Source organism: Pleuronectes platessa, chromosome 6, assembly GCF_947347685.1.
Source record: "Pleuronectes platessa chromosome 6, fPlePla1.1, whole genome shotgun sequence".
Classification (NCBI taxonomy): Eukaryota; Metazoa; Chordata; class Actinopteri; order Pleuronectiformes; family Pleuronectidae; genus Pleuronectes; species Pleuronectes platessa.
The window spans coordinates 24,394,494-24,409,148 of record NC_070631.1 but is presented as its reverse complement, the minus strand read 5'-3'; the positions used below and the strand labels follow the sequence as shown (position 1 = coordinate 24,409,148).

The 14,655-nt window shown below is 39.9% G+C and overlaps 1 protein-coding gene across 7 annotated transcripts in view; it reads left to right on the top strand.

Annotated features, from left to right (window-relative positions):
* The window catches only part of lamb2l (laminin, beta 2-like), a 55,713-nt gene that overhangs the window by 10,162 nt on the left and 30,896 nt on the right, over positions 1–14,655 (top strand). For 2 of the 7 annotated variants that reach the window (XM_053425108.1, XM_053425110.1), the window contains exons 2-5: positions 328–533; positions 2,076–2,105; positions 3,850–3,927; positions 13,868–14,037. In XM_053425108.1, coding sequence (XP_053281083.1) covers positions 3,870–3,927; positions 13,868–14,037 — 228 coding nt within the window. In that variant the 5' untranslated portion in view covers positions 328–533; positions 2,076–2,105; positions 3,850–3,869. Of the gene's footprint in view, positions 1–324; positions 534–2,075; positions 2,106–3,849; positions 3,928–13,867; positions 14,038–14,655 lie in introns of all 7 variants that reach the window. The other 5 variants (XM_053425106.1, XM_053425107.1, XM_053425109.1 and 2 more) reach the window with 3 other exon arrangements.

Genomic DNA, 14,655 nt, shown 5'->3' with positions numbered 1-14,655 from the left:
AACTTTTAGAGCCACTAAAACAGAGACGTTTAGAAGTGCTGCTATCCTCGTTTTGGTCTGCAAACTCTGTTTGGGCTTAGTTTGACTCTGGATGGGCGGAAGTGTTTGAAATGATGACTCTTGTTGATTGGGTCTTTTTGGTGAAGCTCTTTGGCCTAGTTTACCCCAAACAATCTCTCACTGTCGCTGTCCCTCCTCTCTCCTTTCCTCATTTTCTTTTCCCTACTCATCTTCTGTCTCTTCTTCTTTTCACCATGTCTTTTTCTACTTGCTCTCTCTGGCTTCCTCTGCCTCTCTTGCCCTTCACTCTCCCTTCGTGTCCAGAAGAAAGGGGTGGTGCATTCCAAAAGCCTGGAGACCATTCCCCTCTTTCAGCTGGTGGCCCACAGAGTGACAGAGGAATTAGAATAAGAATAGCTGCCCATTCACCCCAGTGCCCCAGTGAAGAGCTGGAGGGAGAAACAGAGGGAGCCGGAGGGAGGAGAGGAATGAAGGGGTGGGGGTCCCGCAACATACCGTGTTCCCATTGGCCAGTAGGGTTCCCTCTGTTTTTACATCGCTGCCGTCGGTTGTGCTTTCAAGTTTGTTTTACGCATTCTGGCGCACATACACACTGCACATGTGCATGCATGCGTAAATATACACATTGGGGTCCCCGGTTTGCACACGTGCACCCTGGAATACGGAAATCTACACACACACACACACTACATGCTGTCAAGCAGCATTGGCCTGCAGAGACACAGCGAGTGAGCAAATCTGACCACGCAGTGCAGAGGAGAGTGAGGTGTCCTGTGGCTGTGTGAGTATGAAGCTGGAATCACTTATTGCCAAGAATGGATTTATAATGAACATTATACACAGACTGTTACATTTTCATCTGTGTGTTACTTATTTCTGTATCAGCAGGTGAAGTCTCTTGTGTTTTCCGGACTTATCCACTGTAGCGTCAAATTCTTGATCATAATGCGACCTTGTGCTGTCCCCGCTGCTGTAGGTTGCCTCTGGCTAAACTGTGAACTTTTAACTATGTAGCTGTTCAAATGTAACATCGGGGCAGCTGTTAAACAGTGCAGCAAGTGTTTTTTCCACTTCCTTAGCAATGGAATTTTTCAAATCATGTTTCTGAGTTTTTAGACTTCAAATAAGTGTGGCACAGGAAGGTAATAGTGTTGTTATATTCTTGTTTTAAATCATATGCCAGTCACTTCATCTCTAGAGCTCTTCACTAATGAGGCTTCAGAGCTCTTAGCAGATTTCTGCACTCAGATGGGCTATGTACTTTGAGGGCTCCTTTTGCACCAGGGTTGTTGTGGTAAAAAGTATAATGTATCATTCTCTCTCGATCCCCCTATTTTCAGATGAGGAGATAGACCTACAGTCTTGACCCAAACAATATTTGTATTTTAGACAGAGTACAATGTATAGTCTGAACAGGTGAACATTTTAACTTAAAAATAAAATCATTGTGTAATTTTGGATTGAAAATATTTCTCGTAACTTGAACATGAATGGTATTTTCATCAGCAGAACCCAGGGAAATCTTCGAATCACTCTCCGATAGTCTTCCTCCTTTATCGCTTCTAACTCTTGAATCAGTCTCATCCTCTTTTCTTTGATCATGCTTTGTTGCACTTTTACATCCTGCATTTGTCCCTCTCTATATATATCAAAAGGCTTTAGTTAAAAAACTTAGTTAGTGAAGCAGGGATTTATTGAAATGGTCAATTCAATACATAAATGATATCTCATATTCTTTGTGGAAACCATGTAACTTCAAATCCAAATTTTCAAGGAAAATGGATGGTGCTTAACCTTTTCACCAGTGCGATTCCCCTTCAAGGATGAAACTATTTTGCTCTTGTTAACTTTGCCACTGCAAATTATTTTGAATCCACTTTACGTTCAGATGCGTTCCACTGAGATGAGCCTTAATTTATATCTGAAATTATCATTGACGAGATGGGTGAACCACAACGACATTTCTGTTAACCCTGCTTCATTTTGTCAGAGAGTCTCAAGAGTGATGAATTTAAGTAATTATTATTTCTCTATTTTTCCTGTCCTGCATTCAGATCATTAAGTCAGCAGAAAATATCAGCGAGGTAAGTTTGGAAGTAATTTTTAAACACATTTTTGTAGCTACCTTCTTTTTCCCAAAAGTAAGAGCCACATCTCGTTTTGCAGATAAAGAATTAAGAACTTTTTCCCGTGACAACCCCTGAGTTCCATCCAGGTCAAGGTCCCATGTCTGAGTGAAGCTGTTTAATGTTGTTCTGTCCAACTAGACAAATAAATTAACATATTACCTAGAGTGTCTGGACTGTGCAGATTTTTTTAAGATAAGAAGCTATACATTTTAATGCTTTTATTTCATATTAACTTATTTTAAGTCCATTCCCATGACCTCCTTGTGATTCTTTTGTGACCCTCCAAAGGTTGAGGTTTATGGCAGTATCACTCTGGTCAGAGGCATAAAACTCTGAATGCAGAGTCAGAGACTGGATCAGGCTCAAAATCAAGGTCTTTTATACGAAAGTTCAGTACAGAAAAATCAGGCCAAGACATGGCAAAGGTATCAGAATAATCGGGCAAAAGTCAAAAATCCAGAGAAGGATTAGAGGTCAAACAAGTAGGAACTGAACTCAAAGGTGTCAAGACGATGAGACAAAAGAACTCAGAGGCTTTGTCATAAAATCACTAACTAATCACTCCACTATTTAGTGAATTTACCATTTTGTTGTACCGTCTGAATGTTAAAGGTTCAGTAGAATGTAGTGACATCTAGTGGTGAGTTTGCATGTTGCAGCTGAATACCCCTCATCTCACCCTCCCCTTCCAAACGTGAAGGAGTGTGTGGTAGCCTTCACTGGTCATACAAACTCAAAAGGTGTTTAGTTTGTCCAGTTTGGACGGCTGTAAAAAACATGGCGGCCTCCATGGAGAAGAGCCGCTCCCAATGTAAATTGGGAGCGGTATTTCGATATAAAGGGTTCAATATTTCAATATAAAGGGTTCCTTCTAGGTTAAACAAAATAACAATCCGTACAGTTTAGATGAAACAGACTAGTGAGAACATCACCAGGATTATTTTATATTGAATTTCTGTCGATAGATTTTTTTCACATAAATCGTACACACTGAAACTTTCCCTGAATTTTTTATACCCTGTATTCATTATATAAAATAGTCTGTTTTTACTATATTACTATTTAAACATGGTCATTCAACTGTTTTTTTTACATACAAGTAGTATTAACATTTAAAACTTATTTTATATAATTATATTTATTTCCATATGTAGACATTGTTGGTTCTGTACGTCACAATCCTGTGTAATGACGTTATTACTTCTACAGATAAAATTATCAGAGTAGTGAATGAAAGAGTTTTTCTTTTGCAGATGAGCTCATTTTATATTCTTCTACATAGAAGACTTTATATAGTGAGTAAGATAATGTGAATGAGTGGTTGAATTCAGGCACAGTCACTGAGGCTAAATACTTAAAGAAGAGGGGAGACAATGAGACATAGTTCGAAACAGAAGGGGCAGCTGTGATAATATAGAGAGCAGAAATATACAGTATATATATTCAAATAAAATATTTTAATGTCCTGCTCATGCACAGTACCATGTAATATGAGCAGGAATAAACAAGTACAACTAGCTGTTTGAATAGTGATGATAGAGGGTAATATGAGCACAGTTTGAGTAAAGGCTGCAAAAACACTACCTCTGGTGTGAAAGATGGACTGCCCACTATGATGACAGTGTTAGCGGGGTGTTTTACTAAATAACAATTGACCACCTTGTCTCACTCTAAAATTGCTATTGTCTGCTTGTTACAGCCAGAGACAGCTTGTTGTCCATGAATCCAGACATCCTGATGCCCATCATGACTGTGCAGCTGAGTCTCCTCATGCTGGGTGAGTTTACAAACCAATACAATCATTGCATTACTTGTCAATCTGTGTAACTTCATGTCAGCAGCGCTTGGTGTGTTTTGTGAAAGGGTTTGTGAGCATGCAACTCACCAGAACTGAAAGACAACAATGTAGTTTTGTAACACAACTCACAACATTTTGACCTCAGTGCTTCCTGGCTAAGGATAGAAACGACAGTTCCACAAATGTGAAGCCAAACTGTAGTATAGGTCATAAACCCTGTCTCCTCCATGTTAGATGATGGGACATGACATGGCATTTCAAAGGACTAAAACGTTAAAATACATATCAAATTTTTTTTTGTGGGGGGGGGGGGGGGGGGGGGGGGGGTTTAGTAGGATGAAAAGTCCTGGTAGAAAGCTGAGACTGACTCATGATTTGTCAAGCATGTGAATCGACGGGATCTTGCTATTGTGCAGAAAGGTTTTTTTTCGGTGATAGATAGCTTCATTTCTGGATAGTGTTCTATCTTCATTTACAGTCTATGGTTCAGCAAACTGAATGAACTGCAGGGATAACAGTGATCCATAGAAAAGCTAAAGAAAAAACCAAGGCTACATTTTACCAGAGATCAGTAGTTCTAAGAAACAGGTCATCGGAGCCGCAGTGCATCAATATTGACAGTGGTCACATGTTCTTTTGGGACAAAATGAAGAATTCAAAAGATACGTGTGGGTTGTTTCGGCTTCTCCGCTTCTGCTTCTTTGTCTTCCTGTTAAAAAAAAGGATGAAACCAAAAGACAAGCCAACTGTTACCACACTTCAAGGACACTTTTTTTTTTTTTTAACCAAATGCTCCCTCAGTGGCGCAGCAGCAGCAGTATGTAAAGTGTGGTATTTCTTACTGAATCTGGTTTTGAGCTTGTTTGTGTGATCACAGTATCGTCTCATTCTGAGCCTTCAGCCCTGTCGTTGGGGTTGTTGCAGGTTTTTGAATAGCAGACTCCCATCTAAAGGATATCCACAGTGACTCTACTCTCCCTGTGTATTATCATTAGGTGTAATCCATTTTTGTTTCATGTATGCTTATCACAGGATTAAGCTGGAACCAAAAGTGTTTGCACTGGATTGCGTTTCCTGCACGGAACAGGAAATGAATGTCTTAAGTGAGATTTTAACTCTCCTCTATTGAGCTGATGCTTCCAACACAAACCCTAACCCCGTCAAAATAACAGGGTGGCTGGTCCCCGAATGATGATGATAATAATAGCTATGTCATAAGTGATTGGCCAACATAAGACTCCATGGCTCATTTAATGACATTTCAACAATATGGATGATTTTAAATACACGTTCTCTGAGTAAAGTGTGTAATTAAAGTAATTCAAAATGGCCTTAATGACACATCGCAGCAAGATATTTCTCATAAAAGTGACATTATGTGCTGTGGACCTGAAACGTATGCAACATTAATGGCTTTCAAATGTAGTGTAAGTGCAAAGTTAATGAAATTCTCTGCTGCAGGAGCTTTGCAATATATTGTTCAATAACAGGCGGTGGAATGACTGTGTCATTACAGCCAATACACCATCAGTCCAAGAATATTTTTCACCTAGATTCAAATACATGGCAAGGGCATGTATGTGTGTGTGTGTGTGTGTGTGCGTGTGTGTGTTTTTGTGTGTGTTTGTGTGTGAGTGAGTGTGAGAGAGAGAGAGCAATAGAGTAAGTGAAGAAAAGAGTCTGAGAGAGAGTCCATCCATGAAAAAAAAGTAATTTTTCTTTTACAGTTAAACTTTTCAATGAGTTGACAGTACTCAGAAAAAGTTCGGTTGAAAAACGGAAAGATTTGAGGATGCTGTAATGTCTCTGTTGATATATATATTCAGCAGAGCAGCTCCTGATGTCGTTTCTGCCCTGGTCATTTACACCCGGTTCATTAGGTCAGTTCGTTGGGAAGCTCAGTGAGAATCTGGGGTATTTGTGGAATGTGTATTAGATGATGGGCTACTGACAGGGGCAGCGCTGGATCCGAGGCAGCATGGGCCCTCACAGGGTTAATTGGTGACTGAGGGTCATTTTTCAATAGGGCCACACACACACATAGTGTATGTGCACATACAATGTTTAACTGGTAGGAGTGGGTGATAGCCCACTCCACCCTATAACCCATGTGATTGGCGTTTCTCAGGAGACTTAACAGTGATTTTATCCAAGCAATAGAAAAATAACTCCTCTGGCCACCCACACACAAAGAAATGGAGACTGTTTATACTTGCTTTTCCCAACTGGCCTATACACAGAAATCTGGGTCAATCAAGTATATTAATTATTGACTAGAAGGAGCCTTTATTCATGTTTGTGTGTGTGTGTGAGGGTGGAAACAGTTAACATCAGTAATGACGAGCTTGTGTTCAAATCCCACGATCCCACGTTGAAGCCACCCTTCAACTTTAGAGACCAGAAATGACCGGCCCATCAACGACTGTTTGTGGCAGATCCCTGTCTGATCGTTCCACAATTTTTTCTACTGGACTTAACGAAACACAGATACTGCAAAATACCTGTAATAATCACTGCTGGCTGCCATAGGGACTTTGCAGTACAACAATCTGGCGCCTGTCACGGAATATTCTCATCTCTAAATATAGCCTCCCCTCAACTCATTGGAACAGGTAGAACATGAGATTGGCAAATCTGCAGAAATTAGGTTAACAAGGGGCAGAATCTCAGAGGAAAGATTTCAACATCTTTGAGCTACAAAGAACTTAGGTGATATAGCGAATATACTCTATGTATCCAGAAAACTCGCCTGCGCACCTGCGTGTTTTTGTATCAGGAGTGGAGGGACAAGAGAACATGGAGAGAGCAAAAGAAAATGAAGAGTCCCAGCGGGTTGACGAGAGTTCAGAGACGGTTATTGACAGTGTTGTTCATATTCTTTGTGAACTCTGAACTGAACAAATCAGTTTAAAAATGATAAATGTGAACGAGTGAACACTTTTGTGTTTGTCTGTGCCCGGAGCGAGTTGAAATTTACACACAAACAGACACACAGGTCCCCGGGCGCCGCTACCACTCACTCACAGTGAAATAGTGAGCTGAGAGGCGCGTTCACGTGATGCAGCCGGTCTTTGACCTTGTTGAAGAACAGTAGAAACAAACAGTGAAAACACAGTTTCCTCTATGATCCACAGCTGCTCAATGATCAGAAGGCCCCAACATTTGCATTTGACTTGAAAAAAAGGTCATTTACACCGTATTAATTTAACATTTGTGCAGTGATTTAGAGGAGATTTAAAAATAGTGAGATATAAATCGTGTATCACGATATCACGCTTTTTGTTTAAGGCCATATCGCCCAGTCCTACTATAAGTATCCTAATAAAATACATAAAGAGAGTGGTAAGTGTATGCTCAGAAATAAAGGGTGTGTTTGCATTGTTTGTGTCCACAGTGCTGACACCTGGAATGTTTTCTCTAATAAATAACATCTTCCTCTCTTTCCCCACATTCCTGTCATATTGCTGCATTCAGGGGGGAGACGCCTTAGCGTGTGTTTACCGGTGACTCTTCCTTGGTGTGTAGGTTTCATAGGCACGTGTTACACTATAATCACACACTGGTAAACCAGCTGGTGTCAAAAAACATCTGTACAGCAACTGGCTTCACTTCAGGACACAACTCATGCGTAGCCTCACACTTAGAACACAGGAACCCTGTTTGTGTGCTCTCACAACAGGTTGCTCTTACTTTTTAAGAAATATAATTTTATAATAAATAATAATGTCGAACTTTATTTATAATTTTATTTACAAAACACAGTTACAAAGCGCTTCAGAATAAGCAAGGACAGAAATAACATGAAAAGCCCAGATAAAATCAGGACAAGCTTAAAAGATGGCACTGACTGTGGCAGCCTAATTTTCTCAGGGTCATTCCAGAGACCTGACTGCAAGGACCTGTCTCCTTTAGTTATGAGTGTGGTCTCTGGAACAGAGAAGGCCTCTGCTGGAGGATCTTCAGCAAGAGGGTGATATGAGATTGAAAGGTCTATAATATAATCAGTAGCCATGCCATGAATTGCCGTGAAGGTAGTTGATATTAACTTTGAAAATCAATCCTAAGGCAAACAGGGACAAGTGTTACATGGCTAATACATGTGTAATATGACTGAGCATCTTACAATTATCAGTGGAGCAGCTGAGTTTTGGACAATTTCCAATCATTTAGGCTAAAGGAAGTCTCATACATCCTTTTGTTGTCCTGTGAAATATCTTGAATATAACTACATAACTCTATAACTCTGCAAGTTATAACAAGGAGCGTCATCCCACCCACCCTCTCTGGTGTTACTCGCCCATTATTGTTGTGCTGTTTTGTCATTCCTCCAATAAAAACCCAAATATCCCAGGAGCGCACTCTCACAGTATGTGCAGGACACAGTTTACTGTATGCAGATGCAAGTATGTTGCAGATGCAAGTATGTTACCGATACAGCTGCAGAAAGAAACTTAAACCTGAAAATGTTGACATCAGTGCACATTCTGACATTGTCCTTGCTAGTCGGGGCAGGTCAACAATAAATCTCCTAAAGCCCACACAGGGAGCAGGATGAATGCCACTGTTGTGTCTCAGATGTCACAAGGATGTTTTGAAAAGTGGGACTGTTTTGCACGTGAGTGTGAGCGTCGATGACAGCTTTGCCTCGTACTTATCAACACAAACACCATGTTTTTCTGCATAGTGGAACAGATTTGAGAAAGCCATTAGACTGAGAGCCTCTGAGGACGGCCAGCAGTGTAGCAGCAACATTCCATGTATGTGTGTTCTATTTCAAACTCACCTCAGTCACTAATTAAAACTGAGTGTAAATTATGACTGCTGACAGGTACATGTCCAAACAACATGTGAGGAGATGATGTCATAACACATCTGGAAGTTGTTAATTCTTCCTTTCAAACTCTTTATGAATTGATAACTCTAGTGCATTGCAGTGCGAGTGTTCCTCAAAAGATAAGAGCTTCAATTAATTGCAACGTTAAATCAAAAACTAATTTGTGGTCAAAACCACACGAAAAGTGGAAACCTTTTTGTTGGGACCTGTCATTTTTGTGACATCCTTGATGAATTAACTTCATGTTCAGTTTTACCATGAAAATATATTTGGTTGTGCCGAGTTTTTGTACTTCAGTATCTAAGAAATCAGAAACATTTATTGCTTTATAATGGTGTGCACATTGTTCCAGTAACTTTGTATAAACTTTCCCTAGTGAAGCTAAATTAAAAGTAAAAAGAAGTGCAGAAGCTATGGCAGAGGGACACTTAAGAAATAATTGCACGGTCACACATGTTCACATAAGGTTTCAGTGTTCACCAAAGCTCAACTCCACATGAAGCCACTCTGTGATTTGCCTCACTACAGGTAGCGATATTGGATTGACACCCTCACCTGCACTGAATGGAAGTAAAAAGGGGAAAAATGTTCGCCAATGAAACATTTGTGTGTCAAGTACTTAAAAAATGTAGATAAAAAGACAGAACAGGAATGGTCTTCAGTGTTTTTACTTTTAATCCTGTTTATTCTGCACAGTATCCTTAATCAGACAGATGCAGACACTTGTTTCAAAACTTTTAATTGCCACTGTGAAGGTTTTTTTTACTTTGGCACAAACACCACTGCCCAAAATAGCAATCTTTTTTTTTTTTGGTAAATCAAACTCCACTACTGATACATTTCAATTAATTTCTCCAGGAGAGTTGCGATTGTGTCTAGACAAGACTGTTCATTGTTTCACCACCTAACGACAAAGTACACACACTTGTTTTTTGATAAGTGCAGTAATATATCTGTGCATGCATCCAATGGTGCCTCATGTAGGGCAGGTTATTTGACCAGTGAGTGAACCCGTTGAGCAATGCCATACCTGTATAGTGAGGTTATCTGAAACTCACTCAGAGTCAGTCAGTCTGTCTGTAAAAGGGCTGTTTGAGGAGACGGGTGACTACACAGCAGCTTTATACTTCTGCTTATCCTAAAATGTGTTTGCTATGGAAATGCATTCTTGCGTTTACCATAATAAGATACAGAACATTCCTTCGTGCCATTCTTCTCCATGCACAGTCTTGTATCTGTATTACATCCTTGAGTTTCAGTTAGTGTTTGATGTTTGGTCAGGGTGTGATGGGTTTTTATCTACAGTCCATAGGTCTGCCATCCAACCCATTTATGTAGAGTTGTGCAAGTTTGCACTATACATGTGCACACCTGCACAGACAATACTTGTGTCTTTTTCCTCTCATTTTATTGTTATTCCGGTTTACTGTGTATTCATACAGTCATACAATAAGTTATTAATATCAATAACTTTATTTGTACATATCTAAACAAATTAACAGATTTGTTCACACAAAAAATGCCATGGCAAAATGAGAAATGAATTATAATAAAAGGTATTTAGTTCAGTTCAAGTTTAAGAGCCAGATCATAAAATTTTATTTATAGAGAAACCCAACATTTCCCAATAGAATAATAGGCTGTAGAATAGACAGATTGTGTTACTCCTGACAGTGTAATCAGTAGAATTTCTTACAATGAATGCCAGGCTATTCAATAATTCATAAACTCTGCCTACGTACGTACATCTTGTACATGCACATCTGTGTGTGTGTGTTTGTGATAGCAAACTTAACTGATTTACTGATAAATGTTTTGGTAATAAATAGACAAATTTACAAAATAACAACCTCAACAAAACAAGTAAACAAGGAACGTCCTCTTTCAGAATACCTCTCCTTCCCCTCCCTCTAGAGCAGATCCCCCTGAGGACCACTAGGGCCTGGCACATCTAATTGCCTGAGAGCACACAAGATTTTTTATTATGTTTAAATGCAGCCTCATAAACTTTCCAGCAAAACAAACAAATCTTAAGTAAGCTTCATGTACGGATCAAGTCCTTATAACTTGTGATGAGTGTTGGTGTTTATTAGTTAAAGTGAGTGCAGGTCAGCAGGAGTGTGGAGGGATGACACAGGAAACTCCAGCTCGGTACAAACCAACTGCTGCTTCTGCTCTGATCATGAAGCAGCGGCGCTGATCATTGTATGTCAGTGTGTGGGGCCCCTTGGCCTGTATGTGTGTCTGTGTGTATAGACTCCAACTCGCTCCCAGTCTGAGGAGTTTGGGGAAGACACACACAACATTTTTTACTCGCTCTTCGTTTTTTACGTAACAGCTTATACAATAATGATTTTTAACAAAAAAAACGGGGGGCATATTTGCAATTCCCATTGGTGCGTCTAGTTATGAAATTTAGTCGCACTCTCTCCAAAAATAGAATGATATCAGTCTAGAGTCCTCCTTTTAAAATATGATTTGAGCAAATTCTATAGACTTCGTCACTTTCCTGAGCATCTCATGGCAAGACCAAAGATTTATGAAAGACATCACATGACTATCATCCAGACAAAACTACTAATGTCAACCTTGTCTGCCAGTGTAGAGCGCAGCATGGATAATCAATTACAAGCGTGGCTGATCCTGTTGTCTTTGCTTACAGCTTTTGTGCAGTTAAATTCTTCATTTTACAATGATAAAACTGATAACATGCCAAGGACACAAACTATTATTCAAGCAATCACTGTGTGTACAGACAGCATGTGCATTAAATTAAGGAGTATCAAATGTGATCTTGATTTGATCAGGAAATAAGAAGTTTGTAAAAAATGTAAATGGGACCTGAAGCTGCCGTTATACAATTAGGAGGGTGGATGAAAAACAAAAGATGTTTAAATTAAATAAACTCTCACACCAACAACTGGATAATTTCTTCTATGAAGAGTCAATTACAAACAATTATGTCTTGTTTTTATAGACATACCAGTGTTTAAGAGCCGGTTTAATAAAAGAATCCCCCTTTTCCTTTAGAGGATGTTTTTGGTTCCCTCTCAAACAGTCCATTTCTCTCCCATCATGCCTCAACATGTCAATGCTCTGTCTCCTGTACAAGAGCGGGATGAAAGGGCCACATAAATCTCTCTCCACGTCTCTCATCCCCCCATCACTCTGTGTGCTGCTGATTATGGAGCCTCAGGTTCTTAATGTCTGTCACGTTCTCCCTGAATCATTTACCTCAATTCCCCTAATTGTTTATTAAAACATCACACACTCTGATGGTTGGTATGTGATGTGAGGAAAGGTCCATGTTAAGGAATGATACGTTTTTCTGTCTTACTGAAGGAAATCTTTTCGTTTAGTTTTTGTCCATCTTTCAGTTTTGCTCCAACATATTTTAGTTCATTGATTTTCGCTCCTCCCCTCACTCTGTCTTTCTCTCTCTTTCGCTCTCACATGTCTGTTATGAGGCCTGTTATTCAGAAGCAGTGATGCGGAGAGAGTGTTTACATGGGTAAGGGGGACAGCTCCAGGGAAGAGAACTAGAAAATAGTTACGGTTAAAGGGATAGTTCACAGAAAAAGACAAATTCCCTCATTATCTACTCACCACTATGCTGATGGAGGAGTAGGTGAAGGGTTTGAGTCCACTAAACACTTTAGGAGTCTCAGGGGTAAACAGTGTTGCAGCCAAATCCAATGAGGGAATTTTTATTTTTCGGTGAACTATCCCTTTAATGTGTTTCTTGTACACTGATGTTATGTTATTAACAGTATTACTTTCTGGGATGTCAGGAAGTTTTTTTTTGTACTTCTGTTAACGTTTAAATCAATTAATATTTGTATCCTCCAATTGAGAAACACAGGCTACCTAATCTTTTCTAGGAAACAGTATATTTCTATTGTAAACACTGTGTTGAGAGAGAATCATGCATCATTTTGGATAAAATGGCACAACTACAGACCTGGACCTGAATGTAGTTTACCTGTTTAGGTAAATACAAACATTAGAGTAAACAGAACCATATAATGATCTAATTATTTTGTTGACACCAAACACATTCAAAATTTAAAATTTTAATGAATAATTATTGAGGTTAATTTTGATAATAACTTCTTAAGTGTGTTATGTTGGATGACCATTATATGCATTAAGCAGAACACTTGACAGATGAAAAATACATTTGGTAAACTAACAGCGTGACCCTCGAACATATCTTAGACATTTCTCTAAAGCAAATTCTTGTTACTTATCAGCTGACAGATAGTACAGACTATGATAAGAAATGTACTGCAACAATCTGCAGCTGATATTGATACATTGGTCTGATTGACGCACTGGTGTTTTACACCTGTGCCTTTTCTGTGCTGCACTTGGCTGGGTGCTATCTATTAAATGGAGTGTGAGGGCATCTGAGGCATTATGATGAATTTATCGGCTGATGATTGATTCCTTTAACGACAGTAAAAACAAAAGCATAAAGACTGAAAGCAGCCCTGTACTGAAGCTTATTTTCTGTTCAAATCAGACTTTTGTTCCCCTGAACCATGGACTGCCCAGGAGGGGGAGAGACTTAATGACTCTAATTCCCAATATTACAAATACAGCCACAAAAAGCTCAAGTGTGGCCCTGTTTCTAGTTTCATATGTAAGAAAGGGGGCTGATAAGATGAGAGATGCTGCTGAACAGAGGTGCTTCCCAGTAGCTGATCGTTGAGCTTCATTCATCTGAAACAAATCAATGCATGCTAATTAGGTATTAATACATGAAAGCCGAGCATGAGCCATGATAATCCAAAAAACTCACGACACACATCCAGATGACTCATGTTCCTGGTATTTCTGACAGCAGCAGATGAAGGCAGGAGCACTGATCTTAGCTGCACACTTTCAGTACATTTAGAGCAACTGCAGTCAGGTCATTCAATTTTAACGAGACTATACTGAACATTTCTTTTATCATTTATCGTAGCATTAGAAATGGTTATTGTAAAGGATGACATGTTCTCATGGTGTGTGCTCACACACGATTCAGAACTTCACTAATGTTCTCTCCTCTATTTTCACTCTCCGTCCCTCCTCTTCCAGCTCTCAGTGTGGTTGCACAAGAGCTGCCATCAGGCCCTCATGGCTGCACGGACGGAAGCTGCTACCCTGCGACAGGAAACCTTTTGATTGGACGTGCTGTCAACTTAACTGCTACATCCACATGCGGCCTGGGCGGGCCTGAGCACTACTGCATTGTTAGCCATCTGCAGGTAAGGACCCACAAAATTGCACATAATTTCTTTCCTTTTTAAAGTTGAATTCCTCATTAAGTTCTGCTATTATAAAACGCTGCCTCTTTAAAGTTTCTCCTATATCGTCACCTTCACTCTCTAACCTCCCCGTTTCATCTCCCACCCCCCCCCCCACACACACACTGCATGGCCCCCTGCTGTCAAATGTCAGTTTGTTTGTTCACTCTTTCATGCACTCCTCCATTTTCATGCCTCAATCTGCCCTCGTCCATCTTCATTTGTTCATCTGTCCATTTGTTTTTAGCCCAGTTTCCATGAGCGAGGCCCTCAGACACTGCACAGCCAGTCAATATAAGGGCCCAGGTGTATAAACACAACTCTGCCACACCTTTGTCACACTCTCACCCTCCTCGATCTCTCTATTTCCTCCCCTGCATCCCTTTGTCTGCAAACAGACAGACAGACAAACAGCAAAGCGATCATAACTTACTTAGCGGAGGTAATAAACCAGGACCCTAACACTCCCAGGATTAATTCCTGACATGATCTCACTGAGCTCTCTTGTATCCACACAGCACATACAATATGTACTGTTACACATGCCTGTGAGATATATGTATGTGAGATGTATCTCAC